This window comes from Lampris incognitus, chromosome 1 (genome assembly GCF_029633865.1).
Source record: "Lampris incognitus isolate fLamInc1 chromosome 1, fLamInc1.hap2, whole genome shotgun sequence".
Classification (NCBI taxonomy): domain Eukaryota; kingdom Metazoa; phylum Chordata; class Actinopteri; order Lampriformes; family Lampridae; genus Lampris; species Lampris incognitus.
The window spans coordinates 29,122,098-29,147,114 of record NC_079211.1 but is presented as its reverse complement, the minus strand read 5'-3'; the positions used below and the strand labels follow the sequence as shown (position 1 = coordinate 29,147,114).

The following is a 25,017-nucleotide window of genomic DNA, read 5'->3' as shown; positions in this document are numbered from 1 at the left end:
GTACCGAAATGACCGTATTAAAACACGCTCAGGGAAAAGTTGAGTTTCTGTTGTGTAAAAGTAAGATCAGTAGAACACAAATGAAAAAAACACGTGTTTGATATAACATTTATAGAAAACATGTCGTCACATTTCCCCCAAATTTTTTTTGTCTTTTCACTTGATCATATATATGTATATATATATATATATGTGTGTGTGTGTGTGTGTGTGTGTGCGTGTATATATATATACACACACACACACACACACATATATATATATATATATATTTTTTTTTTTTAAAGTTTATTGTCCATTTATTTACTTGGTAAATCTGAACAATTGTAACATCCATCTGTGTCATAGGCTCTTGCTGAGTTGCTGGGGCTTGTAGGAGGTATCCAACAGGAACAAAAGCATTTACAGCCGCAAAGATGTTGAAGAGGTGTCGCCCCACACCAAAAGGGGGGTGCGGTGCTTTCGAAGTGGTTCCCATCCTGGCAGGGTGGCCACCAGTTTCCCTTGTTCAGTGGGGATGTTTCCTCGTAAACCATCGGCAATGGTAGTTGTAGCTGAAGCCCACATTCAGCCCACAGTAGTCACATTCCTCCACTTAAGCACCTCTACAGTTTAGCCTGAAGGCACCTGTGTTACAGCGCATTTGCTTTTGTCGAAATGCACTTCTTTTTCCTCTCCGTCCTGTGGTTCCTAACAGCTAACCCCTAAGTCTTCCACACCACATAATCTATTCAGGGTGCAGCACAACAAGCAGGATTTAGCAGCAAACCCAGAAACAAGAGAACAATCGTGGTACTCTGCAGTTTAAAAAAAAGGACAAGAAAATAAGACAAAAAACAAACAAACAAACAAACAAAAAAAACAACCAAGATACAAGTGTTATTTATAATAAATGGAGTTTGCACATTGTACCATGGATCTTTAACTTGGTAAATGGCTTGAATACAGCTCACTGTGTACAAAGTTGACAAAAAGCTTTTAGCATAAACCTAGTTTCTTCGTTGAATATTCTACAGTCAAAAGCAATTGACAACCAGTGCAGATGAACTTGTGGGCACTTTTTTTTGTAACATACAGAGAGCATTGTGATTCCTCTTTCATCCGTCCAGTGCATTGCTGCAATTTTGAGGTCTTCCTGACAGTCGGTCTGAGGTGGAACTCCTTCATTTGATCAATGCCAAAGCACGCCACTATAAAAACACTTGCAAATGGCTCAGCTTATTCTTCACTGTACAAAAAAGTTCACAGACTTCTCTGTTCTAAAATACTGTCCCCTCCCCCCTCCAATTCTTTTTTAATGTTGTCTGTTTTGAATGGCTCAGCAAACTTGTTTTGTTAACCAAGCCTTTTGGCGTCTGCACTCGAGTTGAATTTGCAGCAGAGATGAATCATTCAGTTATGAATATTGCTCGGTCTTGTGCTAGACTGAATAACTTGGGGGTCTGTCACACATTTATATAGTAGACAGTCGCCAGACCAACACACTGTAGGTCTTCGTTCCTACCATTGAGCTACCTTGCATCATAAATACATAAAGTTAAAAAAGTGCTTATTAAAAGAAACTATATTGATGTGATATCTTCCAGCAGTGTCACCTCTGTTTGTTCTTGACCAGTACTTTCGTGAAATGTGAGGGAGCCTTGTGAGCAGAACAACAGTTCTTCACCCTCCATTTAAAAAAACAAAAAAACATCGCCACCAACACTGACTTGGATTGTCACAAAACAAATTATGGCCAGGTCTCCCAAGAACATTCACTCAATTCGTACAAAAAAAAAGAATAATATTTTTTTGTTTTGTTTGGAAAAGTATAGTTGAATACAAAAAGACTGATAAACCAAGAAAGGAGAGAGAAAATTGGCCACTGGTTATTATCACATTGCTACAATGAAGCACTCTCTGCTTTTGTCACAGATTAAGTTGAAACACAAAACAATATTGATAAAAATTAAGAACAACTACAGGAACAATTGCACATAACCTTTGAGACCGAGATGCTGGATCTGAGGATGTCAAAATGCGGAATTTGAAGAGCACAAGTCATCCTTAAAGAATGGGAAGATGCACCCAGAGATTGGGGGGAGAAGAGAAAGACTGTTTAGTGCTCAGGCAGAACTTTCACTGCAGTATCAAAGCCACACTATGTGTGTAAGTACAAATGCATAAAATTGGGGAAAACAACAAACAGGAGCACATTTGTGAGGCATGGCTGCAGAACCGTGCTGGTCTACATCTTTTAAACCACCTGTCTCTTCCCACCCACGCTGCCTGCTGTCTGAAGGGTCCATCCTCCTATCTCTGAAGTCAGTCTGTACTGTTGGAGAGATGGATTTTGAGCATCTCCCAGGGCCTAGGCAATCATGTATTGGGTGATTGCTCTCAGAGCATAGAGAAGCTCAGCCTGCAACCGTGCCTCCATAATCAGCAAATTCACATGGATCTGTGGAAAAGCGATGGGAAAATGATTGAGATCAAACGGTAGAAGGTAGAACAAGAAAAAAAAAATCTAAGCAGAAATCGGATATTAATGTTCATTTGGATGATAAGATGTTAAAGATATAAATTTATCATGCCCTGTGATATATTTTGAAAAGAATACCCGTTCTGAAGGTTTGAGTGGAGCCCAGCGCAGCGGACATACTGGGGTCCTGGTGGCATCTGGGAAGCAGGTCACAGCCTTGATGTAGAACTTCAGATCTCTCTCCATCAACTGGTTCACTTCACCATAATCGTAATCATCATAGCTGCAACAAAGACAAATGCACACACACACACACACACACACACACACACATATATATATTATACATATATATATTATATGTGTGTGTGTGTGCGTGTGTGTCTGATGATTACAGATGATAACAGAAGAAAATAAATAAGTTGTTCCTAAGAATAGTTCCTAAGAATAACTTAAAACATAACTTTACAAAATTGGAAGTCTTAGAATAAAAAAGTTGCTCTATTAGTTTTCTCTACAGCATTTGTAAATGATATTGTTTGGTTGACATGAAATAATGCGCAAACCTCATAGCAATGACACACTTTGTCAACGGTTTGTCAAAATGTATCCACATTTTGGTGGATGTGTTTTGTCTCACCGTATTCCTAGCACATAGTGGATGTAATTCCAAATAGCCCTGGTAAGGTCGGGGCTGTGGGATGAGGGGAGGGCAGTGACACTTCGGAATCGGTCATCCAACAGGTGCCCAATGTCTGAATAAAGCCTGTTGACCAAGGAGAACCCATGGTCCTCCCATGAATAGTCCTGTGGAATCAATACCACACACTGTCAGACTTCACATCAGAAGCCCATCCCATGTCAACAAATGGCTGCCTTCTGGGTCACAAGACTGGAAAAGATTAAACAATGGCATCTCTTGAAAGGCACTGGGCTGTTGCACATTATAATCTGCCGGGGTATTTTTTTCTTGTCCATTTAAAAAGGATGGTGAGTATAGAGAGCAACAAACAAACATGCTGAGACTCTAGCTACCTCTCTACCTTTCTATTCAAGCGGCCTTGTGGTATTTACAAAAATACTTGTAAAAGGAAACATCAATTTAAATCAAATTCTGTGCTTGTATCTCAAATCACTAAGGGATTAGTCCCTAAACTCCAGGACGGGGTATTAAAGAGGAAATAAGGGAAAATTCTGGTTCTTAAACCTGACATCTCCTAAGGTGTCAAAAAAATACTGCTAGTTAGCTGGCTGCCGCACACCCACCGAAGCAGACCACCTCAAATGGCTTCTTAATGTGTGACCTGATCTCGTGGTTGGTGGTTATCAAAAAAAAAAAGAAAAGAAAAAGAGTATTATTAAAAAAAGAGTATTTTGCCACAAAAGGGGCAATTTAATTATTAAATAATAGTTGGGTAACTTGACCTGTTTTTGCAGAAGCAGTACTGTGGAGCAATTGACACATGATACTGTCATACTAACACTCTTGTCAATGCTAATACAAGCTTACTGACAACAACATCTGCTCAGCAGTCAGTGGGTGTCACATATTCACACATGAGGTGTCCTCACCTGCACTCGGAATACTTGGAAGTGGTCCTCCTCCCTGTGAGCAAACTCCTGATAACAGAAATCAGGGTCTGTGATAAAGCGGGAAGGGTCTGCGAAGCAAATCATCTCTTCCTCCTCTTCCATGTCTGAAGGAAGAGAAGGTTGGAAGGGGCATAGAGCGTGTCAATAAATATACTTGACGAGAGATCATGATTGCTTGAGTTTAACACTGTGTGGCCTAGGTGGAACACTAGAGCTACTGCAATGTTAAGCGCAATGACATGAGGATTAAGGGAGGGAGTCATTGGCCACGTAGGTTACCTGTTTGATGGAGTGTCTGAGACAGTGGAAGCCGCTCCCCCCTTTTCTCCCTCTCCTCATGGGACTTGTAATTCCTTTCTTTTAGAGACAGCATCTCACAGCTGGAGTCCAGGGACTATCAGGAAAGCAGACATAGGAGTGAGAATTAAACCAGTCTTGACAGCTCTTCACAAAGATCTATCAATCTGTCACAATCCCTGCACCATCCAACCTCGCACTTTATCCAAATTCCTACATCACTGTAAAACTTTAAAAATTAATTTATTTGGCATTTTGCCAACATCTACACAAAAAGCTAAGATAAATGATAATGGAAAGAAATGTATGACAATTTAAAGGGAATTTATGTGGAGGTGGAAGTGAGCACATATGCCAATAAGTGAACGTGTTATACTGTGAATGTGTACTCTGAGACAAAATGAGATGTGTATATGGTGCCTAATCTTAAATGTGTTAGTCATAATTGCAGACTTGGAATGATTGAAATCCTAAACATTGGCAAATAGAGCAATACATCTTAATTCAAACGAGAGACAAATACAAAAATTTTTTACCATTGTTTGACAGTTAGATTTTAAATTATTACCCGTCGTCGTGTGATCTGCTCTGAGGAAGTGGTGAGAGACAGAGGCACATTGGTATTGCCATTGGCAGCATCAGCGGCACAGTAGGTTGGAGGGGTGCCGTTTGGAGATTTGGGGAGAGGGGCGAAGTCGGCGTCTGTGCCAGAGCCAAACACAAAGCTGCAGAGGGAGTGGCAGTGGGCCAAGAGCACCACAGCCTGGACCAGCTCAGCCAGTGACCAACACTGCTCCCCTGTCTTTAGCAGCGTCTGGAAGGGGGGGAGGGACACGATGAGATCTGGGTCAGACAGCTGTCCTGACAATGGAGCATGGGGCTTCTGGAGGCCAGTCATAAGCATGAATAATCATGGATCCTCATCCATGTGGTTATAAATAACACAAGTGAACTACATTTCATGGAAAACTGATTATTTAATAATATTAGCCTATGTGCGGTTTCTTGAGTGTGTTGTGTTGGCCTACTTGCTGTACCTGGATGTGTGAGCAGGCAGTGAGCCAAGGTTGGTGGGCCAGCACCTTGTTGATGTGGTCAAGGAGGCGAAGGCGTGGGGGAGCTGCCTCCAGGCCCTGCAACCACACAGGGTCTCCCCCCACCCTCAGGAACTGTGCTGAGTGAAGGGATACTAGGTAGCTACAGTGATGTCGAGCTGCAGCCTAAAATACATGAGAGGAGGAGAATGAAGGCATGACAAAGGTCTAAAAAAAAATACTGTGTCATTTGGGGAAGTGTTTCCCAACCCAACCTTCATTTTTATCCTGTCTTGGGGATTTTCATTGTACCCTGCGTATGCTGGCCTGCTCGTACTTATTCAATCAATCATATTATAACACAAGGTGTTAGGTGTGCCAAATCTGAAATAATTAATTGATGACTGGTCAAGTAAGTACCAAAAGGCCCAGAAAATCTGCAAGACAGAGAGTACTTGAAGACTGGGTTGGGAAACACTTAAGGGTAATTGTTTGTTTGTTTCCTGACACTTCACCGATTCCTGAAGAAGAAATTAAGTGTTTTTATTTGTCACCTTCCCCACAGTGCAACAATACACAGCATCAACCACAAAACGAAACCTACTGAAGTAACTTTGGTGCCTTGCATATGTGTTCTCCAGCAGGGTGGGTGCTTGCCAACATTGGTACTTAAACCAGGATTTTTGGGCAATAGAGGGGGTTGAGATTCTCTGTGCATGGATGCGTGTGTGTCAGAGTGGTGGGTTTACTAACCATGATGGCGATGTAGTGGCGGTATTGCAGTGGCAGGGGGCCGTCCATGTGCAGGATGTAGTGCTGCGTGCGCAGGAAACTCTCCAAGTACTGAGGATGAGAGGCCATCTGCTGGGACAAGGCATCCTCACTGCCCCTGCTGACCAGGGCCTTCATTAACAGTAGCGATGCCCGCTCCTTCTCAGCATTCACCATAGCCTGCAAGGATACCAGAAAAGAAGAGAAGCAGGTTATTAAAGAGGAAAATAACATGTTGTTTAACAAATGAGAAATATCACCAAGAAAGCATACTCACCAAGAAAGCAAAGTCACCTTGTGGATGACTGTAAAACCCATAAACACAATGAATAACATCCTTAGGGGAACTGTGGTTAGGTACCAAAATAACTAAAGACTTAAACATTTTCTTTGAAGTAGTAATCACACATAAAAAAATTACTAGTAGGCAGAAAAAAAGGAAAATAAGGAAGGTTGCTATGAGCTCTCTGGTTACCTATGAATTAGGTATTGGGTACAGTATTCAATAAACCACTGCTGGGAATCATTAGAACTCAATTTGTAGTTAAAGCATAGAGGGTTATGAATAGCTAACATCCCTGCAATGCAAGACAACTCGAAGACATCCATGTCAGCACTGCATGCAGACAGGCAGGGACCGGACTTTTGATCAGAGTTGTACTTGACACCTTTAAACTCGGCTCTAAAGAAGAGCAGTCTGAGGGGAACAGCAGCGGTGATGCTGTAATAACTGCGCCACTGGGAATAGGATGCATTCCTCAGATTATTCCCTCACCAAATAAAACAAGCAAACAGGGCTGCTCAGCAGGGAAGCTGCACAGGCACACAGACAGTGACTCATAGTGGCTATAGCAGGGTCAGACATATTTGCAGCACAATGGTTTACTGCTGCCTTGCTATCATGTGACACAGATGCACCAGCATTGATGGTGAGACTTGATGGTTGAGATGTTAATGTACAGAGTGCATTACAATATGCAATACTGTGTGTTTGAAATTACCATCTACCAAATATAAAACAGAAAGCAGGACAGACAATAGCTCAATTCCTCATTTCAAAAGGGGGTTCACATGCAGGGAGGAACCATGGATGGAAGGAGTTAGTCTTAATGCAGGGCTGAGTGAGGCCTTGCTGAGGAAAGCTCTTCAGTAATGCAGTGGGAAGAGAACCAAACACAAACAGAGGAGCGACTGGACCAAGGAACCCTCGGCCAAGAGAAATAGACCCATGCAGAGGGGGAAGCTTGCCTGCCCTCATAGGGAACGGCATTTATTACCTCCTTTGCTCTCGTACAATGGCTTCTAGGAAAAGGTGCTTGGGAGCACAGCCATGGGTGCGGACCAAGTTCCCCTGCGTGTGAAATCTGAGCGTACAGCCAGTCCAAAGCCATGTAGTTCGCTGAAGCTCAGGTTAGAGAGCTGCTGGCAGAGCTTTCTGTTGGGCAGCACACATTTCTATCTAGGATTATTATGGGCTCCTCATACCAAACGTGTTCAAACTTATGTTAGAGATGGGGTGCCCCGGTGGCTCACCTGGTAGAGTGCGTACCATGTAAGGCTTAAGTCCTTACCGCAGCGGCCTGGGTTCGAATCCGGCCCCTTTGCTACATGTCATCCCCTCTCTCTCCCTGCCTTTCTGTTCTCTACTGTCACTATCAAATAAAGCGAAAACTGCCAACAAAAAAACAAAACAACGTATGTCCTTATGTCAAAGATACTTGGAGGGAATGGGGTCTGTAAAAGCAGCATGCTACATAATTTTAGCCCTTTACAGCTCTTTGGCATTTGACACCGTGTTTATCTGACTGGTAGCTCCATGTGGTATTTCACTCCTGGCTGCAGTGGACAAGAGGTTCCTCCTGATCCCGCGGTAGGCTCCACCTATCGACCTACATAGAACCCAGTCAGAGGTTCAGAAGCCGAGGTGGAACGCAGATGAGATCTTGATAATAACACACTATGAGTTCTAACAGTTCACTGTTATTTTAACCATTTACAATTTATCTGTTCTGATGGTTGCTGTGATGTAACAGGGATGCATTAAAAAATGGTGAGAAAGTATGCTGAAAGAGAGGCACTGGTGTAAATTGAGGACATGCTTAGAGGCAATCCCTGACCCACTTTACTCTGTCAATGAACACAGGAATTGGTCTGGCCAGGGTGTGAACACACAGGTGTCTTGTAAATCAAAAAGACTAAAGTGCATTCAATATCCACACAAACATCTTTACATCAATAAGCGTCACTGATTAGTAGCCTGAGCGTCATAATCTGGGTTACTGTTCTGTCTACCTTGGACTGTCTTGGCCAGTGACAGGAATACGGTCTAACAGTGCAAGACAGCGTTCTAGAAATATATTACACCTAAAACAGCTTGAGTTATGATCATTTTAGAGTGGAAAAGGACAAAACAGTAATTTTTGAAAAGCCAGAACATTAAAATCATATAGTGGCTTTAACTTGGCCTTATCATATTGGCAGATCATGGTTAACAGCATGGTATAATGAGTAGGGAGACTGCTCTTCAACCGACTGAATCCCTACCACATAATCCTCACCAGCTACCAAAAAGGGAATTTCTCTTTGAAATCAAAGAATAAAAATACATTATAATCTACCATTATAATCATCATTACTACTACCATCACCAAAGCTTGAGTGACTTAACCATCCCAGAAAAGGAACCCCATTCCCAACAGGGACACTACCAGTGACTTGTCGTCCCACTAACCAATATATATCATATTTCAGTAATGACTTGGGGGAATTACACAGAGCACCCATTCAATTTCTGGCTCAGAAAAACAAAATATCCAAACAGCACAACTGATAAAACAAAACATGAAAAAAATACTGAAATAACACTCACCAAAGCTTGACAAAAGGTCACCATTTAAATTACAAATGACTCCATGTCATATATCAAAGTCATACATCAATAGCAAACCACTAGTAATAACTAACTTGTAAGAGGAACAGTAAAATAAGTGGAAAGACCTATGCTAATTAGGTCCGAGATGAAAATCACCACAGCACAACAACTGAATGTTACCTGAAAACAATACTTCATCTAAACACATGTCTGGACATGACCAGAGAGTAAAAAAAAGGCAAAATGAAACAGGAACTACAGCTCTTCTAAGCAAACTTGCAGCAGGAAATGAGACATCCTACAGTCTTGTCTGCAAATTCTGTTGACACCTTAACGCTGCAACAACATCAAACGTCAGACTGGCCTACTGTCTGAATCAGTATCTTAATCAATTCTGACGTCTAGCATACTTGGAAAAGGGAGGATTTTCAAAACTTATTTTCAAAACTGAAAAATAAAACAATGCACAATTTTTTAAAGTGCACCTGAAATGTTTACAGCTTTCCTAATGATTTTATATGAAAAAAAAATCAAAACAAGTTATGCCACCACTGACATTATTAGTGCAACAATGAAACATTATGAACTAGATTTTTAATCTCACTTCTACTGACCACACAGAAACATTCAATTGTTAAGTGCCACATGAATGGTCCATCCCACCATGTCAGAGGGCTTCATGATAACTTATCAATAAGTGGAAGGATGGCTCTGGCCGCTAGTCTGTGTGGGATACGTCCCCCACACCCAATGTTTTCTCTATGCCCTTGAGCACAGGCTCCCCCCACAGGTGTGTAGTGAGTATGAATAAAAATAGACATGGCATCATAACCGTAAGCAACGATACAAATAGGTATATACATATACAGCCTTTGTACATACGACTCACTATATAAGAACCAGACAGGGCATACCCGGAGATTGTAGCTGTTATTAACAGAAGCATGCGCACGCACGTGCACGCACACTTCTATCTTTGTGGGGACCCCCTCACTAACTAGACATTCATTCCCCAGCCCTTAACCCTAACCTTAACCATCAAAACTACATGCCTAACCTTAAACCTTAACCTAACTTAATCCTAACCCTAAACTAAAGTCCTAACCTTAAAATAGACTGTTAAAGAAGTGAGGACCAGCCAAAATAACCTCCCTTTGCAAAAATGTCCTCACTCTGACTGTTAAACACTCAAATTGGTCCTTAAAAAGATAGAAGTACAAGAACACATATATGAAGACCATCTCATCTGTGTCCAAAAACAGGGGCAACTGAAAGGGGTGTTATTGTTGACCAATGCTGTATTTAAAATCACACACACAAAAAAAAAAACCTCACAGGAGCCCTACTAGAGAAAATTCACAGGTGCATATGATTTGACATTCAAAATAGACAACCTGCCTTTACAGCCCAAGAGAGGTCATTTTTTTAATGATGGAAGCAAAATCGAAATGAAAAGTGAAATAGGGCTGACATCACTTGAGGAGAAAAGGGTAAATGGAGACAAAGACAAATTTTGCTATGGGGCTCTGAAACAAAACTGCAGAATAATATAAACGCTTGAGAGCATGACCAAGACAGAACAAAGAAATGGAAAAATGATGCCAGCAGTCTTCCAAGGGTAAATGTGTCAGTGTGAGGGAGGGGGTATAGGGGAATCGGGGGGGTGGGGGACTGTGGGACATGTGTGCTGTAGGGTAGAGTGGAGAGGGGGGCCTACAGATAGAGGAGAAGGATATTCAATCTGCATTCCGATTGAGCCTGAAGGGGTCCATCCTTATCATGCACCAGAATCCTGATGGCCTTAACCAACTCATCCCCCTTCACCGGAAACACAAGCAGCCTGGCCTGTTTTTGGCACTGCAACCTGAACTCAGGGAGCAGCACAAAACAACCAGCTGCAGCTCAAAGAGGGAGGGGAGAGCTGCTGGGTAGGACAGCAGAAACATCCAAGACAGACAAACATGTAGGCTGTATGATAAAGAAACAACAAGCAAACCTGCATGAATGACCAAACCTGTCAGAATGCACAGCAAGCAGGTAGAACAAGTAGATGTGGTACAGAGGAGAGCTGTGCTCATATTTTAAAATAACAGTTTTTACCATGTCTACATCATTAATAGGCCAGAGGTATGCAAGTTATCATATATCATGGTCAGATAGAATAAAAATACATGTCACCTAGCCCTTTTGTCTCTTCTAAGACAAAAGGGTATGGGAAGCAAATGTTTTTCAGGTCTGGGCAACAGACTGCATCAACTCTGTATGGCCCTTTGTCTGGATACAAATACTGAACACCAAGCTCAACATTAATGCAAAACCCTGTTTTATGAGCTTCAGCCAGGTTTTTTTCTTCAAGTCTCTGATTACATGATCCCATTGTTACCACATTTTCATATGACAGATTACAGGGAATGATTATTCACCCACCATCTAAATGCATGTTCCAAATGTGATCAATGACTGCATGGCATTGAAGATAAATGGTCACCGGTGAATGTCTATACAGCAACACAAATTGGGCATGACACGACAAAGATATGAATTCCTGGTTGCTCACATTCTTGCCTCTGTTGTTCCATTTCTGGATGCTAAACTGCAGCAAACATGTCTTTGATTGTGCTTAGAGCGACGCCCCCTCTCTGTTGCAAAAGGAAAAGCACCAGAAAAGAGAAAAACAACTTTGATTGGCAGTCCAGTGCAGCCAACATAACAGCACAGTAAAGTCGTTAACATTCTGAGGAAGAAAAAGGAAACCATAAGACGGGGTACTGAAACATCTGCAATCACTGTATCCTTTCAACAAGTCTTACATTGTATCTAGTCTCAAAAAGGTCCTACATTACTCCAGTCTCATCCATGATAGAAACACTTTACTCTGCCTGTGTAGATTTTCGGATGATGTCATTACTTCTCGTTTTCTCCAACACTGCAATTCAGCTAACGCCAATTACGTATTTTAGCGACGTCATTTTACTAAATCGAATCCAGTGTTGCATTAAAGTTTACTGCCAACTGCCAATACCCACCAGCGAAATATATGGGGGGGGGGGGGTCATTTAAGCATCCACAGCCATTCCTTATGTTCATGTAGTGAATGTGATATGACCTCGCAGTTTAAACGGGAAGCAATTGGTGAAATTTCATTGAAAGAGTTCATGTTCAATCTACCATAAAAACGCACAAAGATGGGCACACAAATGGGTATAGACAAACGGACCTTAGTTATATGACAAAACTGTCAGCTATGGAAACTAACAGACTGGCAAAGCACAACCCAGTCGTGTTTGCTGGTCGTGCATTTAGCCAAACTACTTGTTCTTTTTATCGTATGCTGTGTGACTTTGCTTATCAGAAAGATAAACCGTTAGCCGTTAGCCGAGTAGGATCAGTTCAAAGTTATGTTCTGCTATGCTAGCCCCTACAACGTTTACTGGCTAACATCACGTCAAAAAGTTAAGGGAGGAAAGTGAAATCTTTTATATCGCTAGTTGTCAGTCAAGTAAACTGTAAACTGGAGGCCAGCAAGAGAGTGGAATCGGAGAACAGATCGGGAGATGGTGCATTTCATCGGAAGAAAGAAAAATGACCGAGACAAAATGAATGAACATCAGTCAAGTAACCCCTCAAAGGGCTTAAGCTAAACTCGTTAGCCGCTAGGCGCCGTGACGATAAAACAGCAAACCGAGCCGACGTTTAACAGCTTTGTCAAATGTCAGGTTTACCTGTTTTTGGACTCGCTGGCACTGGCTTCTGAGGGGGTATTCCATTTTATTCGTACAGATGATCATTTTCCAAAAAAAATAATAATAATAATGATGATATGCTAGTGCATGGATGCGGCTCCGTCTTTCTTGTTGGTGTGTGGCTAACAAAGGCAGAGAGCCTACAGACAGCGGCGGTGCCTTCCAGAAGCAGTCTGTGGAGGAAACCTTCCTAGCCCTGCTGAACGGCTCCGGTAACAGTGTGACCAATCAGAGCGCAGGAGGGGGTAGGGGGAGGGGTTAACTGGCAGAGGGTTTATCCAAATGCTAATGAACATCTGCAAACAACATGCACGGAGCAGGAAAAACGCGAAAGTTTTCAAAATTTAGGGGAATACTTTCACCTCTTCTTTAACCTTTATTCAACGGGGGTGGGGGGGCTGTCCTCTGTCCTCTTTTACAAGAATGTATAAATAATCTGATGCATACTGATGCTGTTCGCTGAGTTTGATGTGTGGATTTGTTTATCACTTCAGATTGGCAATGGCTTATCTGTATGTTACATCCTGCTTATCTACATATTCGAAATAAATCATCATTCATTCATTCAATGTACCTGACCAAGACCTCGCAAGCACATTCAACATTGAACACGTTTACCAATATAAATTGCTAGATACTGAATGCACACTTTATTTTAAGGGATTTGGATGGTGTCAGCAGAAAATTAAGCCGCTATCCTAAATTCAGTAGTATACATGGTGTAAAAAATAGAAACATTTTTGAAACAGCAAATTTGTTTTTCAAAATCTCTGAAATAGCAGAGAAAGTTGCATGTCTGTCTCATCATCCCTTCTGCAGCAGAAACAAGCAAAACGAATTGATTGCAGCTCCTCTTGTCATGCGATCTCGCCCAGCGACTATTGCATTTGGATAGAGGGTTTTGTTTAGGGTGCTCTGACCCAATTAATCCGATTGTTACTTTTTGTATGCACTTCTTCAGTTCAGTGTAGTCTTTATGAATAAGACTTGTTCTTTATCAGAAATCCCAGCATTTATATTCAAATAGAGTAGTAAATTGTGTCTATGTCTCTTTACCAATCTACAAAACAGTAACGCAGTATTTACTCACTTGTTTCACTAAAATGTACGTACAGTGCCTCCTGTTTCGCTTTTGTTCTTTCCTCAGCTGCATCACTATGCCAACCTTGAAACAAATGATCAGATCGACAGAGCATCTTACAGATGACGCAGTGCAATAGGTGTAATTCGCTACAATACATTATACAACAGGTCCAACCAAGCAATATGATTGGTCAACTAGACATTTAGAACGTAATCAAATCAGCATGACAGCACACCTAGCGTTGCTAAAAATGAAAAATGCCCCACCACTATAAAGTAGTTCCGTAGCTACTAGCTTAAATATGCATATGAAGTTCGCGGATGTAGTAGCTAAATCTGTCCATGGAAATTTTATTTTAAGCAGCTATCTAAGCTACAACAAGCCTGAGCTAGCAAGGCTCACGTGTTCATGTATGGTATTTATTCATTTTGGGAAATCTTAACGATCTCTAGAAAGAATTAGCTCAAATTGGCTGGTTGACTCAACAGGGATTAGAAATCGTCTGTCTCTAGATTGTTATTAAGGGTCGGCCTGGAGTTTCATTACACAGGAGTTTACGGAAGTGACTGGTTTTCAAGGTATTCGTCATATCCCATGTATTTCCAGGGAAACGGAGATAACACTAGCAACAAACTTTTTTTTTTAATTTTGAGAGCGAGTTGCCTCAAAATATGCATTTTGATTATGTAAACTACTAATAAGACACGTTAGTCCCTAGCTAACGGGTCTGACCCTTTAGCCGAGCGGTTAGTGATGTCGCCTTGTGGTGCAGTACACTCCGTATCGAATCCCGGACCGGGCAAGAAAATAACCGGTTACATTGGTGGCAGCGGTGGGATCCGGAAGTATGCAGATCCTCAGAAGTCTCTTCGGAGCGCGGAATGACAAAGCGCGAGGGCGCGCTTCCGGGGAGTGTGACGACTGTAAACTACTAATAAGACACGTTAGCCTAACGGCTCTGACCCTTTAGCCGAGCGGTTAGAGACGTCGCAGTATACCTCGCATCGAATCCCGCACCGGGCAAGAAAATAATCGGTTACAATTATGTCTTTTATGTTGTTGGTAAAGTTGTATATACCCAATATTACAGTCGGGGGTTTGCTTTACCGTCATTATTGGTCCTTCAGTGATGTTTACGGAACTCGGCGCAAAGCGCCTCGGTTCTGACCGAGTCTCTGTCGTGCCAATAATGACGGTAAAGCACACCCTCTCGTATAATATTGGCAAGATTATATTTCCAATTATGCAATATTATATAGCTTAATTATTCTAGAATGACTGCAAGACAGGACTCCCAGCAATTCAATTTAAGAAGTGCACTGTTACGTCATATGTGTTGTGTCCTATAGGAGAAAATATACTGTAGATGAAAAAAACAAGCCGAGTAGGTGAGTATTCAGTGGAAGCTTCAGTATCATGCTTATACCTCAATATTGATTGAAATGAGTGTAAAAAAAACAATTCGCAGAGGTTTGGACTAGTTGGCAAATTGGTTGAATAGTCAAAATTCAGAAAGATGATGTCTGTGAATGTTCTCATTCATCCAGGTCATGGGTCAGACTAGCTTGGTCTAGTCAGAAAGGCACGAACTGAGGAAGCCTCTTGGATGAGAGGCGAAACGTCTTCAAGGATATATACCAAGTTCAGTTGCACTTGATTCAACTCCTTTGGATCAGTAAGATGATATTTCAGTAACGCTTTATGGAACGAGTGAAAAAAGGCCCTCCAATTTGTTTGGGAAAAAGCATTCAGTATCTTTTCCAAGCCGAGTTTTTGACACTGATTCACCCAACTCTGCTGGAGCAAGTCACCCAACAACGAAGTGCTGCTGAAGAAATGTCCATCCATCCATCCATTATCTTAACCGCTTATCCTGCTCTCGGGGATGCAGGAGCCTATTCCATCAGTTACTGGGTGGCAGGTGGGCCGCCAGGCCGTCTCTCTCTCTCTCACACTCACACACACACACACACACACACACACACACTTAGGGACAATTTAGTACGGCAAATTCACCTGACTTACATGTCTTTGGACTGTGGGAGGAAACCGGGGCCCCCGCAGGAAACCCACACAGACACGGGAAGAACATGCAAACTCCACACAGAGGACGACCCAGGATGTCCCACCAAGGTTGCATTACCCCGGGGCTCGAACACAGGAACTTCTTGCTGTGAGGCGACCCCGCTAACCACTGTGCAACCGTGCCTCCCCCTGAAAAAAAGGTGTTACATTTATGTAGAAAGTCTTGAATTTTCAACCCTCTTTGGCACAAAATCAGTCCCATATATTGGCATATATGTATACAGAAAATTACATTTGGTTTCCGCTTGTTTAGATTGTCCAAAAGGACAATCTTAAGGCCATAAAAAAGCTGAATAGATCTATATGACCTCCAATTCAGCCACAGTCACAAATTAGAATCAGTTGCTGTTTTGGGAGGTTAAAAAAAGGACTCCTATACTTATGCAATACCGCATTTTGTATGGACACTCATTAACAAATACTGCTGATTGATTAAGCGGGCCTTTGCCATTTAAAACAAAAATAATGATGTTTAATATATAACAATTAGTACTGTATGAGAAGATAGAGTGGAGGGCTGCAAAGAGACACGATTCCACTTTCAAAACAACCTTTTATTAGATTACCAAGCACAGCATGGAATGTCACATGATACTTAATAAGGAGGAACAGGCAGGGCCACATCAAACCAAAGCAGAAAGCTTGTCTAATGATAAGACAACAATGAGACTTCTTTACCAAGTTCAGTCTCTCTGTTTCTCATTACATATACGTATAAAAGAGACAGGGGTAGAGGGAGAATATTTCCCACATTAAAGACAAAACACTTTCATGTGTCTCAAACAACTGACTGAAAGCCATGTTATTGCTTAAGGTTCAAAGGATTGTGATTCTGAATTGTTGGACCTTGGCAAATAGTAGATCCATATAAACATTTAGGAACATTTGAGTTAAATCTATACAAAGCTGTACGACGTTTCAACAAGTTATGTATTTTGAATAGCTAAGATGACATTACTCTTGATTGCATACAAGCTAAAAGAGATTTTTATGTCTTTTCATGATTTCACGATTTAAGGGCTGTTTTTGGTCTAGAATTACAAAAAAGGCCAATTATTGTGCCTTTGTTATGCTAGATGAGGAGTCCTTTTTGATCAAACTAAGTTTTCTTTTCTTTTTGTGTGTCAGAATAGTGAGTGGAAGGAGGGCATTTGACTCTGTTTGGCTCATACAGTGTTAACCCTCTACAAACAAGGGAAGTATTGCTAGATTTTCCAATAATATCAGAAAATCCAAAATTGAAATTGCTGTGTGATCAATATCCAGTTGGAGCTTAAAAAGTGCAGATGGGCAAGTTGTGTTATGCAGGAATGAGGGAGAGTGAGTCTGTATAATCTTTCTGTGCAAGACCAAGATTGAATCTGTGACGCATGTCAGAAATGTATTTGATTTCCAAATAATTCATTGATTTAAAAAAAAGAAAAGGGAAGGGAACTTCTGAGGCTGTTGCTCGACATTGCCACATAGTCAATGACAGAACACACACAGTGATTCAAGAGTTACCATTTGGACAACCTCTGCTCATCTTCCATGCTACATCAGCGTTTTGACAGTATTTGAACGATATGTATCCTGTAAGAAGGATGGGAAATGAAATACAGCCACCCACCAAAATGCAACTATGCTCTGCTACTCAATATGGCTGGTGATTGAAACCTAATCAGCAGTTCTGTTCAGGTTTCCCCATGTAGAAGTGGCTGGTGAATTGGTGATGTAACAGCCATGCTAGCCAGGAACACACAAACCCTCTTATCTTAAATGCCATTTACAGCCAGAATGTAAACTCAGCAACTCTGCATTTCATCCACCATTTCCTGTTGCTACTGTAACTTTTAGTCATACCACCCACTTTCCCCATTTCGCAGAAAGATGATAAAAATACAGCTTTTTCTTAAACAGTAGTTTAATGCGTCACCATTTTGCATGAATATTCCTATAATAATCATCTTATTGTATGAACTATTAACTATTTTGGACTGTTTTTGTTAGGGGGAGGAGGCAGGGGGGGGCAATTTCACACAAGGCTGAACAGCAACACCAATGTGTGACCTAAAAATAAACTGCAGTGTAAAAGCTACAGGTGTTCACAGGGGAAGAATACTTTCTTTCTTTCTTTCAGATCATAAGATTTACAACAGCCTTTTATATATAACCAGTCACTGAAGCAGATAGCACACCTTTTCCTAGTTCCCAGGAAACACTTTAGAGAAGTGCTTCTGGTGAAAGCTGATACAGGAGCAGATAAGGAACACTCGGTAGATAAAACTGCTTTTGGCGACGTTTGAATTCGACTTTAAATATGTAAACAGGCCCTGATATCAAAAAGCGCGGTTACCTCTGGGGAGAAAAACAAGGGGGGGGGGGCCGCAGGCGTAACGAGGACGTCTGTGTTTTATGCTTGTCATAAGGGGCGCTGTTCAGAGGCTAAATTGTCACCCAAAAAAAATAAATTTTCAAACCTTAAACAAAACAGTGATTTTTTTTTGGGCAGTAACTACTGGCAAACGTTAAAACTCACTATTGATTTTAAGAAAGAAGCTGGATGGAGCTACAGAAGCAGGGACATTATTGTAGAAAATTCGGGGGACAACGCAACTACAGGAACAGCCGCGGCCGGGAATCGAACCCATATCGCCCGCACCGCAGGAGACATCGCTAACCGTTCGACTAAAGGCTCACACCCGCGAAACAGCGGCCAGCGTGTCTTCTTATCCATGCACGTTAAATTATTATTATTTCAAAATGTATGAAAATGTCTTTTTGACCGTTCTTGTTATGAATTTCATTTTTGCTCGTTCTATTTCAGTACCAACTTACTTAGACTATCCTAGCGTATATGAGCTTACACTCGCTTAGGCGGTACGGTGGCCCAGTGGTAAGCGCTATTGCCTCACCGCAAGAAGGTCCTGGGTTCGAACCCCAGAGCGTCCCAGGTCCCTTCTGTGTGGAGTTCGCATGTTCACCCCGACCCGTGTCTGCGTGGGTTTCTGCCGGATGCTCCGGTTTCCTCCCACCATCAAAAAGTCATGCATGTTAGGGTTAATACTCCTGTCTGTGCCCCTGTAATTGAGTAAGAAAATGGGCTCCCCATGCACCCCAATGATATATTTTTCTTACTTACATTTTTGTAATTCTCGTGATGTCTAGTAAACGGATTTTTATGTTCCCATTGCGAAATATTGTCCCAAGGGGTCCGTTTGGCAGCCATTTTGGTAGCCATATTGGATTTCTGATGAGAATTGATAATCGGCATAACTTTGGAACTAGACATCATAAAGAGACAAATGACCCAATTTTTCCGACTAATTTCGTCATGAGGAATCGATTGAGTGGTGTATTTTCACTATTTAAACAAGCTGGATGCATTAAAACGCCAAAAAGTATGAAAAATCAGTATAATTTATACTCAAAATGTAGCACCATATCCATCTACATACCTAATACTAAACAATAAGATTCCCATGACGTCTGGAATGAACTGCAATTGCCAGTAGTTCGTGAAAAATAACTATAGATGAGTTCAGTAGGTCAAGAATGGAAACTTCTCTTTTCTCATATTGTAGCGATTTCAGGGAGCAGAGCACGGGAAACTGTCGCCACAGCCGGGACGCGAACCCCATGTCCCCCGCTTCGTAAGCGACAGCGTTAACCAGTCGACTAAATGGTCCGACTCGTTAATCAAGGACCAACGTGTCTACTTATCCATGCACGTTACAATATTGTGTAACAGAATAAGGTATGCAAGCAATAGGTGATGTCCTTTTTCATTTTGCCCTTCTGTACGTCTATTCATCGTCATTAAGAACCTCATCATAATCAATTTCTCGCTCTTCATCCTCTTCTTCCTCCTCCACCTCCTCAACAGTTTTCTCTAGCAAGTCAATGAGGGAAGGGGGAAGAATATGGCCACATGACCACACTGGCTCCAAGATGCTCTCCTCCATCTTCTTCCAGCCTTGTCCAGGATCGTAAGGCTTGGGGCTGCAGAAGATCGCCTTGTTGGCTCTCTTGTAGTGGGCAAGGCGATGGTTCACACGGTGAATGTGTGGAACAAGGTTGTCTCTGCAAGGTGGGAGCTGGGAGAGATCTACTTCAGATTTGGATGTCAGTTCCTCATCCTCCCGACCATCTGCTTCAGCATGATGCTGCGTACAGCATTCACAGAATTCTCCTGGGCTTGACCATACATTAGACATGTGAATTTCTCAATGTCCTCAACCACTTCTGGCTTTACGGACCACTCATCACCGAGTTGTCTGGAAAGGGAAAACATTGGTACATTATAAGATCATGCTCTAATAATACTTATAATCAGCAATTACATGTCTTCCATGTAACACTTTTGCATTTGTCACATAAAGAAAAAACTCTCACTGGAAGGCTGCATGATACTTGGGGTGGCTCTGTAGCTTCTTCAGGGTTCAGACCTTGCCCGTTCCCTTGAAAGCACTAATTACATCTTCTCCGGTGAACACGTACAAGCCGAGTATCATGGTACAGTAGTCAGCTCCCTTCATTTCAGCAATTTAACTGACATTCACAATCTGGCGATGCTTTCCTGTCCCCGTATCAAGGTAGATGGTGAGTGCGATGGACTGAGCATGGTGTAGAAGGATAAAGAAAAATATCAGTGTCTGGCGTCCTCATGACAGCTGACTTGTAACCCAGGTTGGTAGCATACTTTAGGTAGAGCACAACCCGGGTGTCTGTCTCCTCCTGGTTTGACACTAGCTCATGGATCTCACGTGCCGTCACCTGAAACACATCATGTACGAGTTGTGATTTTAAATGATGGTTCCTTTTTTATTCTGTTTTTTATGTCTGATCATTTGCAGTATTGTAGCGAATTCGGGGGACCACGCAACTACAGGAACTGCCACGGCCGGGAAGCGAACCCGTATCGCCCGCACCGCAGGAGACATCGCTAACCGCTCGACTAAAGGGTCAGACTCGCCACCCAGCGGCCAACGTGTCTTCTTATCCATGCACGTTACAGTATACAAGTCTTGGCTCCGTTTACTGTGGTAAATGACTCTGTTGAAAATTTCACTAGTGACTTAAATGTGGCCCTCTCCTCCTCGATTCAGTTGCACCTCTCACTACCAGAGCTAGGTGACTAAAGAGGCCTACACCCTGGTTTAATGATGAGACACGTGCTCTTAAGCAGACCTGCAGGAGACTGGAACGTAAATGGCGAAAATCAAAATTGGAAGTTTTTTATCTATTGTGGCACGAGTGTTTATTGAAATACAAGCGTGCTTTATCTACTGCAAAAACATCGTATCTCTCTGACTTAATAAATATTAATAAACATAACCCCAGATTTCTCTTTGACACTGTATCTAAACTTACTAAAAAGCAGCCGTCTATTAGCTGCTCACCATTCACAGCCCATGAATTTCTAGATTTTTTCTACAATAAGGCTGATGAGATCTTAGACAAAATTATTTCTTCAACTCCATCTACTCCTGCAGATCCTGTCTTACTAAATTCATACTACAGAATGAGTCACTGGCAGTTCCAGTTATTACAGCTTTTGAGACTATCTCTTTTGATACTTTGACTAAGTTCATGTCAGCTTCTAAACCAACTGCTTGCCTATGTAACAGAGTTGAAAATGACCTCACTCAGATAAAGTGAATTCTCCCAAAATTTGTATTTTAACATGTTATTGTAATCCAATGCTTTTCGATGGTTTGTGTAAACCCCAAATGTTGTACCGCATTCACTAAGGTTAAATATGAGGCTGCGCGACTGTTTGTCTATTCACTTTCGCTTTTAGTCCATGGGCCAGACGATATTTCGGTACACTCAAGGTGGCAAAACTTACTTATAATTTTTTGAAAGGATCCATGTCTGTAGATGATATTTTGGTATGATAACCATTCCTGAGTGGCAGCTGTATCACAGTTATCAGCTCATGAAGTTAACCACCCGCTAAACTAAATTGCATTTTAGACGCTGGTGCATATCCTGGTTTAGCCTCATGGTCAGGACATTTTTCAATGTTCTATAATATTGTCTTTGGTATCATTTTAAAGGGGGCCTTCTTAGCTTTCATTCAAGCCCTGTTGTGGATATTTCTCACAAATATAGAGGTCACTTGAGCTCTTCAACCCGTCAATAACACACATCTTTCTGCAATGTTCGCCTAAACTATATACTTTCTTTTAGCCCTGTGGCATCTAGGAATATCAGGGACACAAAACACAAAAACTGGAATACTCACAGGACTGTAAAGATTCAGGAAATGTATAATATACCCATACTATTTCATTGTGTGAGGTGATTGTGAGCCTTAAATGAGAACTAGACCAAAGCCAGTTAGGTCACAAACTGGTCTCTATACATTTGTTTAAATACACAATCAAAATACATGATAAAAAGGAATACCATAGTGAGGTAATGAACTATTTTAATATTTTAAACAACATTGACATTTACATATACTTAGTCAATGATACATGTAATCCCATATCATTAGTGGGTATATGTAATGGTAATGGGTAGGGTAATGGGTATATGTGAATATGGTTACATTATTGTTATCAAGCTCTGGGTAACCAAGTCCAGAATCAACATCCTGTGCATCAATAGACCACTACCACAGTAATACCATCAGAATCATCACACTGTCATTCATCAAACTGCTCGTTTCTCTCATCATCTGACTCCCCAAGTTCAAAGTCCAGTTCTGGACCATCCTGCTGTTTTTGGTTACTGCAGGTCTGTAACCTGCACATGTCTGTGCATGGAAGTCCATTTGACAGGCACATGCAGCTTGGCATTTTGCATGAATGCACACACTTGCATGTTAGCATTTCCAAGACCACATCTGGTGCAGGTGGGGAGCGCATCCAGTAAATGGCCAGCTTGCCTTCATCGTCTGTCCATCCATACTCAGTAGGGCTTGGCACCACAGGGTTAGCCTGCAGACAGCACTTCCATATTGCTGCCTGATAGTTGGCTCGTTGAACATCCATAAAGAGACAGTCTCTACATGGTGGCAGCTGGCTGGACTCAACCTCTCCCCTTTTGGTGCAGAAGAGCTGGTAACGCAGTTTGTTCACCTCAGCAGTGCTGCTATTAGCAACATACATCCGACAGGTGAACTGCTCAATTTTCTGGAACAGCTCATCGCTCACATTCCATGTCTGTCCCAGTTGACTAAAAGTCTCTTGGCAGGAAGTGTGCTTTCTCACTATCTTCAGGGCATTCAGCTTCCCTCGACCAGCGAATGCACTGACAGTGTCGCAGCCTGTGAAGGCATGTAAGCCAATTAGGCTGTCACAGATGCTGTCTCCAAGTGAACTTGCCAGTTTGGTGATGTCGACAAACCGTGTGCGGTTCTGAGTCCCACACTTCTGGTAGATGGGACAGGTGATGTCCTTCTGGAAGCCAAGACAAAGCACCATGACATCAGTGTCCTCAGCTGTGATGATAACTGACTTTGAGCCCGCATTTGCTGCATGCAATGCATGCAGGAGCAGACGGGTGTCAGCTTCTTCATGTGTGGAGTGCAGTTCTGCTGCTTCCTCACACCCATCTTCTGTCAACTTGTAGCAGGTTTCCTCACAGGTCATGTACAACACCTTGCCATGCAGCATAGCTCTGTATCGTGGGAGTTTCCACTCTTCCACCAGAAACTTGATGAGACTGGTCTTGTTGGAGGAACTGCACAGAAATTTTCTCCACTGCTGGACGTGGTGTCCCCCTGCAAGATTCTTGTACTGGAGAGTGATGTCTCCACCCCGGTTCAGTCGTTCCGCATCTTTGATCGAAGTCTGGTGATAGACATCAAAAACAACAACAATCCTCCCACTCTGTGCTCCCTCATGGAGGACCTGGGTCAAGGCTGACTCTGCCACCTGTGCAAAGGTTTTGTTGTTGCCATTCATTTTTTGGACCAGGCTCATCCCATCAATGATGGAAGTAGATGGGATTGGGATGTCTTCTGCAGGAGATACATTCTTTTCAAGCTCTCTGGCAAGTGCAGCCTTGTTTGTTTTTCGTAAGGACCCATCAGCATTTGCCAGTGCCCATGGTAGTGGGCCCAATGGGTAGGCAAGGACATCCTTCAGATTCACCTTCCTGCTTTCAGCCACCAGGATCATGTGACTGAAAAGGTTTCTATCTGCCTTCAGAACCACATCCTGTGCTTTCTTTCCATGAGCTTGTTTTGTGCTGACATTGGAGAATGTTTTCAGACTTTGCTTGGTCATCTTGTCGTGGAATTTCACAGGTGGTGGGTCTGCATCTAACCTTGTTTGCTGGAATGCTTGGTAGGCCTCTTCTCCTTTCTCAAGAGCTCTCAAGAGATCTATGGTCACATCAGGTGGAGCCATGTTGCCAGTGGAGAGGCTAACCAAATCAATCTCATCAGGGGACATAGGATTGAGCCAGTTATTCTCCATAAGGTCCATGAGAGACTGGACATCTGCTTCATCTCTCTTGATCCTTGGACTCTGTAGATCTGGATGAGACCATTTGCACCTGCCTTGACCTGTCAGGTCTCTCAGCTGTCTGAGGTACATGCTTCTATACTCAGCTGTGAGATAATATTTGGTCACAGCTCCTGGCTTCAAGCTGAATCCCTTTGTCCCTCCAGCTGTTTGGGTGTCTTTGTTCACCGTTTCTTCTATAGCTTGGTCAACAGGGATTCGGCCAAAGGGATTGGTGGAGCCCAGTTGGACTGAGAAGCCTCCTTCCATGAATTCTGTGTACACATCTGGGTGTGTGATGGGCAGCTCAGACATCTGGGCGTAGTAGTAGGGGAGGTAGCGTGCATAATTCATCCTGTCATAAGCAAAGCACCATGGGATCATTGCTCGAATGCTAGCCAAGTGTAGCATCCAGTCTCCCTCTCTGGATGCTCGGATGAGCCCCAACAAGATTTCAGCCATGTCCAAATAGGACATCCAGAAGTTCGAGAGGCTGCCGTTTCCACCTCTAAGGAACTCACGGTAGACTTCAAATAGATCCATGATGCGTGTACAAGAGCTGTTCTCGAGGACCTCCTTCAAAGCATGTTGTGAGACTTCTTTCCCAAGGCTGTCAATGGTCTTCAGTGTCTCATT

At 42.4% G+C, this 25,017-nt stretch overlaps 1 protein-coding gene across 1 annotated transcript; it reads right to left on the bottom strand.

Moving 5' to 3' along the window:
- Positions 1-192: 192 nt before the first annotated feature.
- Positions 193-12,931, bottom strand: sesn4 (sestrin 4). Its single transcript, XM_056294689.1, has 9 exons — positions 12,751-12,931; positions 6,139-6,336; positions 5,389-5,571; positions 4,920-5,165; positions 4,334-4,448; positions 4,034-4,158; positions 3,102-3,268; positions 2,600-2,744; positions 193-2,440 (listed from the first exon to the last, which is right to left on the bottom strand). Exons 1-9 carry the CDS (start codon positions 12,814-12,816, stop codon positions 2,351-2,353), a joined length of 1,335 nt encoding a protein of 444 aa, XP_056150664.1. The 5' UTR covers positions 12,817-12,931; the 3' UTR covers positions 193-2,350.
- Positions 12,932-25,017: the final 12,086 nt, after the last annotated feature.